This window comes from Syngnathus typhle, linkage group LG5 (assembly GCF_033458585.1).
Source record: "Syngnathus typhle isolate RoL2023-S1 ecotype Sweden linkage group LG5, RoL_Styp_1.0, whole genome shotgun sequence".
Lineage (NCBI taxonomy): Eukaryota > Metazoa > Chordata > Actinopteri > Syngnathiformes > Syngnathidae > Syngnathus > Syngnathus typhle.
In genome coordinates, this window is record NC_083742.1 from 8,327,804 (window position 1) to 8,340,119 (window position 12,316).

General features: G+C 41.7%; 1 protein-coding gene across 1 annotated transcript in view; it reads left to right on the forward strand.

Annotated features, from left to right (window-relative positions):
* Positions 1 to 1,407: 1,407 nt before the first annotated feature.
* galnt9 (polypeptide N-acetylgalactosaminyltransferase 9) overlaps positions 1,408 to 12,316 on the forward strand; it is a 48,334-nt gene continuing 37,425 nt past the window's right edge. The window contains exons 1-2 of the mRNA XM_061278679.1: positions 1,408 to 2,316; positions 7,838 to 8,018. Of these exons, the coding sequence (XP_061134663.1) occupies positions 2,076 to 2,316; positions 7,838 to 8,018 (422 nt within the window). The 5' untranslated portion in view covers positions 1,408 to 2,075. The remainder of the gene's footprint in view (positions 2,317 to 7,837; positions 8,019 to 12,316) is intronic.

Here is a 12,316-nt window from a genome sequence, read left to right on the forward strand (position 1 = left end):
GTCTCCGATTACGTCTAGATGGGACTGGCTCGTTTCTGAGAAACAAACTCAGTGCTCCCACTAATTCAACGTAATGGTGAGTTTTATTTTTGTCATTTGTACTTGTTTTTATGTCAGTCGTATCATTTTATTTCATCGTATTTATATATTTATTATAAATGTATTATTTATTTATTTATTTATTTATATCCATCCATCCATTTTCTGAACCGCTTAGTCCCCACGGGGGTCGCGGGCGTGATGGAGCCTATCCCAGCCGTCATCGGGCAGTAGGCGGGGGACACCCTGAACCGGTTGCCAGCCAATCGCAGGGCACACAGAAACAAACAACCATTTGCACTCGCACTCATACCTAGGGACAATTTGGAGTGTTCAATCGGCCTACCAAGCATGTTTTGGGGATGTGGGAGGAAACCGGAGTGCCCGGAGAAAACCCACGCGGGCCCGGGGAGAACATGCAAACTCCACACAGGGAGGGCCGGAGGTGGAATCGAACCCGCACCCTCCTAACTGTGAGGCGGACGTGCTACATTTATTTATATAAATGTATTATTTATTTATATAAATGCCGGTCCACGAAAATATTTCTGACTTGTAACCGGTCCGTGGCGCAAAAAAGGTTGGGGACCACTGGCCTAGAGCACAGGTGTCAAACGCAAGGCCCGGGGGTCAGATACGGCCCGCCACATTTACGTGGCCCGTGAAGACAAATTGTGCATCAAATTCGTGTCATTACTAGAATTGCAAATTGTCTTCACTGTTAATAATATTGTTTTTTTGTTTTTTTTAATATTTGACCAGATTTTACTCGTCTGATTTGAAAACGAGTTATTTGTCAGCTTGTTTTGTAGCTTTTACTGTTTATATTATGAGGTGCTCATACATTTATTTAGGCTGAGAGTCATAATGGCCCTCCGACAATGCGGCCGGCCAAAAAAATGAGTTTGACACCCCTGGCCTAGAGAGAGAGAGAGAGAGAGAGAGAGAGAGAGAGAGAGAGAGGAAGAAAGAGAAAGAGAGAGGGAGAGAGAGAGGGATAGAGAGAAAGAGAGAGAGAGAGAGAGAGAAACCGAAGTTTTAATTTATTAATTCGAGTCTTCCAATTTTGTAAACGGACATAACAACACAAGCTGAACACATATTCCTGTGTTTAAATAGTTTGGAAGATCCGTGCGCCCGACCCCCCAAATGTTTGTGCACGTGCGGGATCCAAAGATAGGTTGGAAAAAGGTGAAGCGACGCAAAGAAATCCACTCAAGGCGGATGAAATGAAACAAGTGACATTTTATTCACACGTGAGCAGTTAACAAGAGTAGACATTTGCTCTGTCAAGCGGAAGGACGTTGCGAAGCTTATTGTGTGCTTTAAAGCCATTCCCGCTCATGACTATTCATGCTCGAGCTCCCGTGGACGTCAGGACGCAGCAAATCGAGCTGTGAAGCTGCGTGGAGGAGAGAGAGACAGCATGCCACACTGGCTGACTGTATCTCTCCCACCGACACGAAACATCGTTGCTTTATTAGGACGAAGCGGCTCTGGATTCCGCCTCCGGTCGGAGGACCACAACAAAGGACTGCACAAAGAAAAGGAAGATCCGCTTATGTATATTGTATATTTTATTTTGAAGCATGTGTGCACATAGCGGTGTTAAGCTGCTCGGCTTCATATTTTCACAAATGGACAGATCTAGTAAAAGCAAGAGGATGTTATTGTGTTTCTCTCGGAAGATGGACGAGACATATTGGGGCTAACCGAATAGTGACGTTCCAGGTTACGGAGGGAGATGCTTCGGAACTGCCTTTGGCTGTTTGAGATGATAAACGCGTCCCATGGAATCCAATCTCTGCTGTAAAACGCAAACCGCCCGCAACCAGAAGCATCGCCGAGCACCGCACCTTCAAGTCCTCGTTGGTCCTTTCGCGAGGTCCCGAGTGACGCTGTCCGTGGTCCTGAACGGAGCACGCCGCTGACCCCCACCTGCACACCCGAGCGATATTTAATGAAAAAGACCTCGGTAGCTGGCCAAAGACACACATGAACACTTGGGACTCGGCGGCCACACGCAAGTCACTTTCATGGCTGTGGCACGCAAAATCAAAACTTTACTGACCGTCAACATCCTTGTGTTTGTGGGAATCATCCTGTTCTCGGTTTACTGCAGGATCCAGGACCGATCCGAGGAGTTCGTCCAAATTGGACGGGCTTCTGATCAGAGGTTGCGCGCCAGACATGGTAAAGTTACCAACTTGGTGGACAGGCAATCTATTCTCCAGCGGCTGGAGAGGCTGGAGGATGTCGTCTACAATCAACTAAACGGTAGGGAGATTAAGAATCACACAATGATAATCTGATCATATTAAGAATCACATCATAATAATATTTTGATAATCAATTAATTAATAAATAATTTATTTAGGTCAGTCATGTTACTGGACTGTCGACAATTTAGTAAAAGAGAAACAATGTGCAGATGACAATATCAGGCATCATTTTGATGCTATGTGAATTGGACGGAAGCGAGAATAAACCAGCAACTACTACTGGCCACGCTCTTTGACATGTGAGTGAATGTATGGATGAGGATGAACCTCCTCCTTTCGAAAACAGCGCAAGTCATTTAGTCAACTCTGTCTGAAAACATTCTGCTCCAAATCCTGCATGATTTTTCTTCATCTTATTAATAGCAAACATTATAATATTGAGTATCCACAGGTCAAACCACTTTGTAAATTGTGATGACTCCTCATATTTGTGAAATTGCCATTGTGAGAAGGGGGACTCAGAGAGCCAGAGACAATTACCATGTCCTGCAGCGATATGAAGTAATCACCCATTCTCTGTTGTTTATTGCCTCCTGATGTCATGTTACGGTAGTTACAGCAAGGGTCAATTAGATTTGAAGGACATAAACAAGTCTTGGAATTGTACTTTTGATCGTTTCCTGATGGTGGGCAACCAGACTCCCAACAAGAAAACAACAGTCAACAATTGTTAGCTTCCGCACAAAGCATCGACTTGAGGGTTATCTGCGGCCAAGCTTAGCTGTGAATGCCACCGCCTTTCGCTAATCAGATGAAAACGTTTTAAGCTTGTTAGCCAGCTTAAAGCTGTGTTTTGACCCTAAGTAGTGCATTAAGCTCAACAGATACTGTATCTCCTCATCTGTACTTGTTGAGCCTCATTGTTATCGTATGCACATTTGAAAAACTTACAAAGAGTTGTTTTTGAACATTGTGATTCTATACTGTACTCTGTTCATGCATCACTGCAACACACAGAAGTCAATAGTCTTGAGTCCGCCTGACTTGTCAAGCCCTTGGCAGCACTTACCATAGAAAATATTAACGTAATATACGTCAACATTTACGTCATAGTGGACATCAACATTGCAGCCATATTGGACTTGGCAAAGTGATGTGATCTGTGAAGATGTTTCCTTCATTTGCTTCTTAGAGAATAGAACCGTAGCATTGTGCGACTTTTAAAGTATATGCATGCCATGTTAACTCTGTCGTGTGTTGAGGTATGATTAAAGTGAACACAAGAGGAAAAAAGTTAGCTTTTTTTTTTTATCTGTCCTGTTCAGCTAATAGGTGATGCAGAATGGAGACTGCATCCTTGTCATGCCAGGATGTTTTTTCTGTGGACCATGGACTTTCATTTCTGCCACATAGCATTCTCATTATGATGGATATTTATTGAAAAGTGCAGTCATCCAGAACAATGTTTCAGAGGGAAGTGACACAAAAAAAGAAAAGCAAAATAAAACATGATTTGAATATTTGTTGAATACTGCTGTGTCGCAGGAGCAGGTGTGTTGGGAGTGCCTTTGAAAATTCTAAACACCTGGAGCTGCAGAGTACAACTGAAACAGCCAAGGAAGATTACAAGGTCATGAGAGTTAGTTGTTTTTCCCCTTTATTCCTTTTCTTGGAATTGCTCTGTTGGCTGGCATGATGGAGATAGAGGACCTCCTCCTACCCCTGCCAATGGCGGGGGGAGAACCCCACTCCAGAACTGACAGGACACCAACCCATGCAAAGTGACCCAGTGCACACCACCCACTCAATCAAAGCAGCACAGAACCGCACACCACAAGACCAACAACCACCTCCACCCACAAGCTACCAAGTATTCTGTCAGTGATTAGAAAATAAAGTAATATCACAAATTAAACATACATCCTGCCGGTGAAAAGTGTTCGACCAAAAATAACAATTTTCAAATGAGTAAGAATAGAATAGCTTGAAATAAAAACATCAAATGGATTAAAATACCAAGTTGAAATATATATCTTTTGTTTCGATAGCCATTCCTGAGTTTATGATAATACACACGAATTAAATATATATATATATTTTTATTTTTTTATTTTATTTTTTTTCCGACTGAACCGTGATCAGGTCAAGGAGGCAGCAGCATCCGGAGGGAAACCCAGACCTCCCTTTTACCACCCACCTCATGCAACTCTTCCGGGGGGAATTCTGAAGTGTTCCCAGGCCAACCAAGAGACAGACAGTCACTCCAGCGTGTCTTGGGTTGCTCCCGAGGCCTCCTCCTTACACCAGGGAAGGGTCCTGGAGGCAATATGTCTGAGCCACCTCATCTGGCCCATCTCAATGCAGAGGGGTAGAAGCTCTACATTAAGCCCATTTTTTTGGATGGCTTGTTCTCACTTTGTAAGGTGGAGACTGTCCCAGCTGACCTTGGGTGAGAAGCGGGGTGCACCGTGAATTGGTGGCTACCTAATCATAGAGGCAATATGGATAGCAATCATATCTTCGAACAATTACAAGTCTTTGGAATGGAGGATGAAGATAAAGTATTTGTACAAAACCCACACAAACATGGGTAGAAAGCACAAACTCTAAATATCTACTATACCTCAACAACAAAACTCAAAGTATTTTGTAAACACAATGGGTTAACATGCCTCCATTCTGTTTCTACCTCAGACTGGCACTAGACGTTTAATTATGTGAGCCAAGACTTACACTAAGACTCTTTTCGTCAGGCATGGAAGTCACTCGATGGCCGTCTTCCCGTCTGAAGGTGCCGATAGGATGAGCCCAGCTGCAGAACCCGATACGCTTCTTATCTATAAGGCCCTTTATATCTAAGAAACCCATGCTGTTACTATTCCAAGAAGCATGAGGAGAAATGTCGCACTTCCATCTCCTCCACAACGATGCACACTCAAAGCTCCAGTTGTATCTTAATGATCAATATTGCTGTGTGCATCAGTGCAAGTATGTATAGCTCACGAGTGCAGTACAAGGAAGACAGGCTGGAGGAAGTTAGGAAGTTTATATATATAGAAATCCAATAAAGATATGTAGATGAGACTCTACTTGACAAACCGTTGTCCCAAGCAGATAAGAATCGATTTTCAGCCTTGAAAGATAGGGATAATATATTCAGCGGCTCACCTGAAAATCAGCAGTCAGCGGCTCAGCCACTCACAGTAATGGAATGTGTTCAAAAGGAGAGAGTGCTGCCCTTATAGTACGTAGAGACTGTTTCCCTAAAGTCATGCAAACTTTTTTCATCATGACAGCTCTTAGCTCAGAGGTGCAGGGTTCGATTTCGGCTCCGGCCTTCCAGTGTGGAGTTTGCATGTTCCCCTTGTGTCTGTGTGGATTTCCTCCCACATTGCAAGAACTTGCATGGTAGGCTGTTTTACCACGGCACATTGTCTGTGGGTGTAATTGTGAGTGTGAATTTGTTTTTTGTCTGTGTGTGCCCTGTGACTGGTTGGTGATCAGGTGTACCCCACCTACTGCCCAAATACTGCTGGGATAGACTCATAAATGGTCCGATGGATGGATGGATGGATGGATGGATGGATGGATGGATGGATGGATGGATGGATGGATGGATGGATGGATGGATGGATGGATGGATGGATGGATGGATCAGGGTGGCTGGATGGATGGATGGATGGATGGATGGATGGATGGATGGATGGATGGATGGATGGATGGAAGGACGGACGGACGGACGGACGGACGGACGGACGGACGGATGGACGGATGGACGGATGGACGGACAGAAGGATAGACATAGGCCTGTTTGACAAAGTGGACTATTGATGTTGTATGTTCAGCTCCATCTACACTAACTAACAAAAACATCACTCTTGTCATTAATTATGCCAAGGTCATTGTTGAATTTGAGTCTTAATTTTAAAAAGGTGAAATGATACACAGCTTCATTTAGAATGTACAGTATGTATGTATTGTGTCAAACATATTCGGACAATAGGACTTCAAGAAATAAAGCTTTGTCATGTTAATGGTACTCTATACATCCATATAAAGCTATGTGGGAAGGGATCACCATTGTGTTAAAAAAACCCGAGATTGAGCTAACTAAAAATTAAAAGTGTGGTACTATGAGGCGTAACACCTCCCTCATCTCACACTCCACAAGGTATCATAAATAATATACAAAGTCATATAGCGGAAGAAGAAGACGAGGGTTAGCCAAATAACAGCATGGACAAAAAAAAAACAAAGCTGGCATGCAATGCTCTGCTTCCAAGTGTCAAGCAGAGACAGAGAGGCCTTCCCCTCTGGAGGGTATCAGTGTTGTTTTGTGACACGGCTGTGATGCCAGATGGCTGCACAGTGACGTGAGCCCCACCCATAATTGTCAAAATGCCACCACTTTGACTGGATCGGGCCATGTTGAATCCCTCTCACGGGAGAAGCCCGTTTAGTTCAATTTGAAATTTTCACTGGTACTCCGTATTCCAACATCTTTCTAATATGGCAATTGTACTGCAGCACTTGTATTGTTTTTTATATATTGCAGGTGGTCAGAATGTTGTTGCTCATAAAACTGAATGAAAAGAAAAGGACGTAGTTGCTTGTAGGAGGAAATATATTATTTCCTATCCCCTTTGAACAATGTCACAGCGTCACAGTGACGTCCGTTTAAAGTTGGTGTCATGATGAGTCACCTTAATCATAGAGGCGTATTTTAAGTCTGACAAGTAAAATCCTATTATTAATTCCAACAGATTGAGAAAGCATAATGTGTTGTGGGCAGCCGATGACCAAGGGCTCAGGATCAAAAGGAGACAGGAAAAAAACACACCTAAAGACTCATAGTGATTTCAGAGAACTTGGTTGGATCAAGCCTGGACTTTCCCATTCAGTCTCTATTCCAAGTTATGTCCCTTAATTAGTTTGTTATTATGTCTTTTTATAAAACAAATGACGGCCAGTGAATTTTGAATGTCGCCAAGTATCCACCAATCCAAACTTTTTGTGACTTTACTGTTTATGATCATCAATATGAGATTACTGTTATTTAATTTCCACTGTTCACTGTATAAAGTACATTATACTGTATATTTGATAAGATCATCCTTCTTTGTATATTATATGACTCCCCAATAATATATATATGATGTATTTTTGTGTCATCCTCTTTGTATGTAAATATCCAAGGCAAACAATGATAATCAGAACAATAATCCATCTGTCACAAAGTGATAGTTCAGTGTTCATGTGACAACCAGTCGTCATTCATTCATCCGTTTTTCTTTCCACTATCTGTGGTGGCTTTACTACCATTGTCTCTCTCAGCTTCTCTGCTGTGGAGCTCAGTCATGTCCTTGTCCAACTGAGTGTTTTGCAGCTCTGTCATTGACAGACAGTATAATGATTCCCTCAGGATGGGGCCTTGCTGTATCGTAGCTGCTCCTGTGGTCTCTGCATGCTGCCATCAAATGTCAATCAGCTGCCATTCTACATGCTCCCTCTGCTCACCAAAATCTGCCCACTCTGTTTGCGTCCACCTCTGATGTTCTATGTCATTTTTTTGGCAGGTTTAGCAAAACCCATAGGGTTGGTGGAGGGTCCCGGAGGACTCGGTCAGGGGGGAGCTGCCGCTTCACTTGGGGAAGACAGCCGTGATGTGGAGGGGAAGTATGAAGAGTATGGCTACAATGCTCAGCTCAGTGACAGGATCTCCCTGGACAGGACGATCCCAGACTACAGGCCTAAAAAGTATGCTCATTTTCAATTTGTTCTCATTTTCCGGAATGCGTGTTGTCTCTACATCGATACATCAACAACTGCTGGTCCGATAGGTTTTTAATTGGAGACCAGCACGACTCCAGCGACAGTTAATGGGCTCCATTACTGTGAAAACACATCCAAGTCTCCACAAAGTACAGTTCTCTCCCTCCATTCCTTTATGATCATTATTTAGTTTTGCAACACCTCTGCAGCACAAAGTAAACTATGAAGTTAAAATTGTGTTTTGTTCCATTAAAAAGATCTCATGCACAAGATGTCCGCTCATCCTCCGGGAGAGTTGCAGAATGAATGTTTGCAATGCTGCATGAATAAAACAGAAAAATTCAAATTGACCCTTGTAAATGTAAAATGTAAAACGGGCCCTTTGGGATAATCTTGCACAGCGGGTGGTTTATGGCGATAATTACGTGCAGACTGCCCTCAGCTTCTCAGTGGAACTGTGTGTGTTACAAAGCTGCCGGAATTGCAAATTATGCTGGAACTCAGTTGTTTACTCCAGAAATAGTTTAATTCTACATTGCTCAGCAGTTTTGTTAAGTCAAGCGCCAAGCATGGCTAGTGATAAGACACCATCATGAGCACGCTCGGTAGACTGATTAGTTTGTTCTTTAGCACGATAAAAACAAAAAACATGCATAAACAAATGTACTTACATTTTGACCAGATTTGTATCATGGAGGCCAAAGCTTTAAACAAAAAGTTTTTTTGTTGCTGTTGCCAATACCCCATGGCACTTTGGGGAAAAAAATGCTACGTTTTTCAGCATTTAGCTACAATTGTGTTCAAACGTACTCACAAGGACGTTCCAACGTACTTATGAGTATGTTCAAACAAAAAATTGCAGCTGCACGCTTCTGTACTATAGGCGTCTTCATTACCCAAACAATCATACAAAGTCACTGAAGTCAAGAGATGCACTCAAGCAATCACAAACTATAGAAATCAATAAAAAAATAGAAGAAACCAAAACATGAGCAAAGGAAAATACCAATGGCATTACACACCAACAAGGACTGAATAGAAATACAGAATACACACACCATATCTCTTTCCAGGGGCTTAAGCACATATCCTATCATATCTAAAACAACCAGACAATTGCATTCCTCATATAAGAGAGCCATTGAATGATTTGTACAGCTCAAGATGGTTTGGGTGCGATCTTGATGCATACAGTATTACAAACTGAATGGGATTAGTATCGCTCGGTGTCAGAACAATGTGAGTGGGGGCTGTGACACCGGTTGGGAATCTGACAGCCACAAGAGTCTTCTGAGGACAGTAGCATTGGTAACAATGTATTTCAATCATACTGCTTTATTTAGAGGGGAAAATTGTCAAGACTAAAAGCAGGAAAAGGGTGGGGAGGGGCTTGATAATTAATAAAGTCAGCAGAGGGTATCTGTCGAGTAGAAGAGCTTTTAGGAAATTATTTTTAATTGACCCCCGCCCCCCTTATAAAAAAAAATAAGGAAAGTGTTTTCTGACACAGGGGAAGAGAGGGTTTGTGATTTTTTTGAAGTGGCTGCTTCCGCTATTAAATGGTGCCTACTTTGTTCACTTTAATGGTAGTTGTGTTGCTGAGATTACATTCTGCAAGCTGCTCTTCCTTTTATACGGCTTTCCATTCGAGCCATTAAACTGAATTTTCAAATGATGATATTTCAGAAACAAGCAGACTAAAAGCGGGTCTGAACAACTCATACTTTTGTGTAGTTACATGGTACAATAGGTACATGGCTCATTCTCTGATAAAAACAAAACTGTGATCTATTGGTTGATAATACATTTCTTTCTTTCACAACCATTCTCTAGATAAATTCTACAAATGATGATCATTTTCTTTTGTCTGTGTGGTGGCGACTTTCGTTCTTTAGAACTCAGTCATTCTGTGGCAGCACAGTGTACAGCGGGTTAGCAGGTCTGCTGCTTGCTGCTTTGTATGGAGGTTGCATGTTCTTCATGTGCGTGTGTGAGTTTTATCTGGGTACTCGAGCTTCTTCCCACATTTGAAAAACTTGCATGTTTTTAAAGACTCCAAATTGTCCAAGGGTGACAATATAAGCGCAAATGGATTTCTGTATACATGTGTTTATATGGTGAGGATTCTAAGCTGCACCTTGCCTGTTGTCTGAGTTAGCCCTAATATGGACAAGCAGTATAGACATTGGATGGATGGACATGGGTGAGAGGTGACCATTTAGCTTCCCATGTTAAATTGGTCTTATTTTTTTTAATAGAGTTGATGGATACCTGGCTGAATAGAAATTGTGATTTACTTTAAAAAAATGATGTAATACCCAAATGACTGACCATGTGCCACTTTTTCTCATTTTGTTCTTCACGTCTGGACGAGACACCAGAAGGGACTAAAGTTCTATTTGCTGTCCTTGGGCCGTGGCCTTGGTCTGATAATGGCTTTTTGGTCCGTGAGAAGAAAACCAATAAAAGCTGACACGATGGTAGCATTACTACTGTTAATGGAACAAAAATAACGATGGAGTTAGAGACAAAAACATACATTTCTATTACTTCCCAAAAAAAAAAAAAATATATATATATATATATATATATATATATATATATATATATATATATATATATATATATATATATATATATATATATATTATTTATTTTTTTATATGTTCTCTGTTACATCTTTACATATCTGACTTGATTTGATGCATATTTTGTGAAAACATTATTCTGTATTCAATAATATTCTAATACACAGTTGGTCGGCCACCCACACAATTCTAGGACATGAAGTTGTCTTTGTGTGGGAGGCTGATAACCATTCAAGGAGATGGCTGATACTAAGGAAACAGGCGAAGCGAATCCTCTATAAAGATCTGAAATCGATTTGTGTTTGAATCTCCTGTCATCCATCCTTTACTCTTTCCAGTGATAGTGAATATCTTCTGAGAGGATTTAATAGAGGGTGAAGTAAACTAATCTGTCTTTCTCTGAGACGATATTTATGGATTGGAATGCCACCATCATGGTAGAGCAATGATGTAGTTCAATGTTGAAATCCACAGCATGTACAACGAGCCTTGGGGGAAAAGCCAAAGCCAGCAGCTGGGACTGCAAGCTGGCGCAGGTGGAGACGAGGGCGGTATGTTCGAAATACATCTTAATCTGGCGTTCTGTTTCTGTCAAAGCTTGTTCTTGGTCAAATTATGAGTGCTGGCCATTGAGCGCAGGCCCATTTCAAGCAGATGCTTCAATCACTCACTCTTGCTGCTTTACAAGACTTCCCTACCAAGGTAGACAGGTACAAATGAAAAGGTTGACCGATGTCCTACAGTTGGATCCAATAACTAAGGAAATGGATCAATGTCATCACCTGGTTTCACGACTGAAACCGAGCTTCACCTCTTCATGTCAACCAAAAAAGATGAATCTGTGGGAAAGTCTGACATTTACATGCATTCTTAAACCAATGCCTCTCAACAGGTCAGTGAACAAAAGGGAAATGTGTGTGTATATTTTTTTGGCTTGCTGCTTGCACGTCTGCAATGTGGCACCAGGCTCTCCAAAGTCAAAATGTGATGCGAAAAGATCCCGATACAAACTCACTGCCAAATTTGTCATTGTATTTATATACTTGGCAGGGCTGATTTAGGCAGACCATAGAAAATTCTGTGAGAGGGGACAAGTAGAGTTGCTACTGTAAAACATATATGCATGAAAACATGACTGAAAAAACACATTGGGGGCAGTATCAACCATGTTTCTTAAGAAGAGAAGTTGAAGGCGTGGCCCCAAATGAAGCTAAATTCTGCAATCCAGAATATTTTCAACGTAGCTTCTTTGTTGGCTGGACGTGTAAACGCAACAAAATACCAATGTACCAATGTGAGGAATGTATTTTAATGAAATTATTTCACTGGTCTCAGAGTGATAACAATAAATGGCCACTCCAAAATATATATTTTTCATGCATCACATGTTAATGATTGGAGTACCTAATGATGGTGTGAGCAGGCAAAAGCCACACACAACACAGTTGCTTGCTATTTGTGCCAATTTAAATGATCCATTGTTCATTTAACGACCTTGTTTTTACAACACTATACGTAGGCCTATGTTGTAACATGTACATGATTCCTGGAAGCTGAACATCTAGAACTGCCTGCATATTTGCAGGGCACATACCTCGTGAGCAGTAGTCCGAAACGGAATTTTTGATTTTACTCCTAAATCTCTTTCAATAAGCTGTACATGGTCTTTAACACTACAATGGGTTAACAGATGCT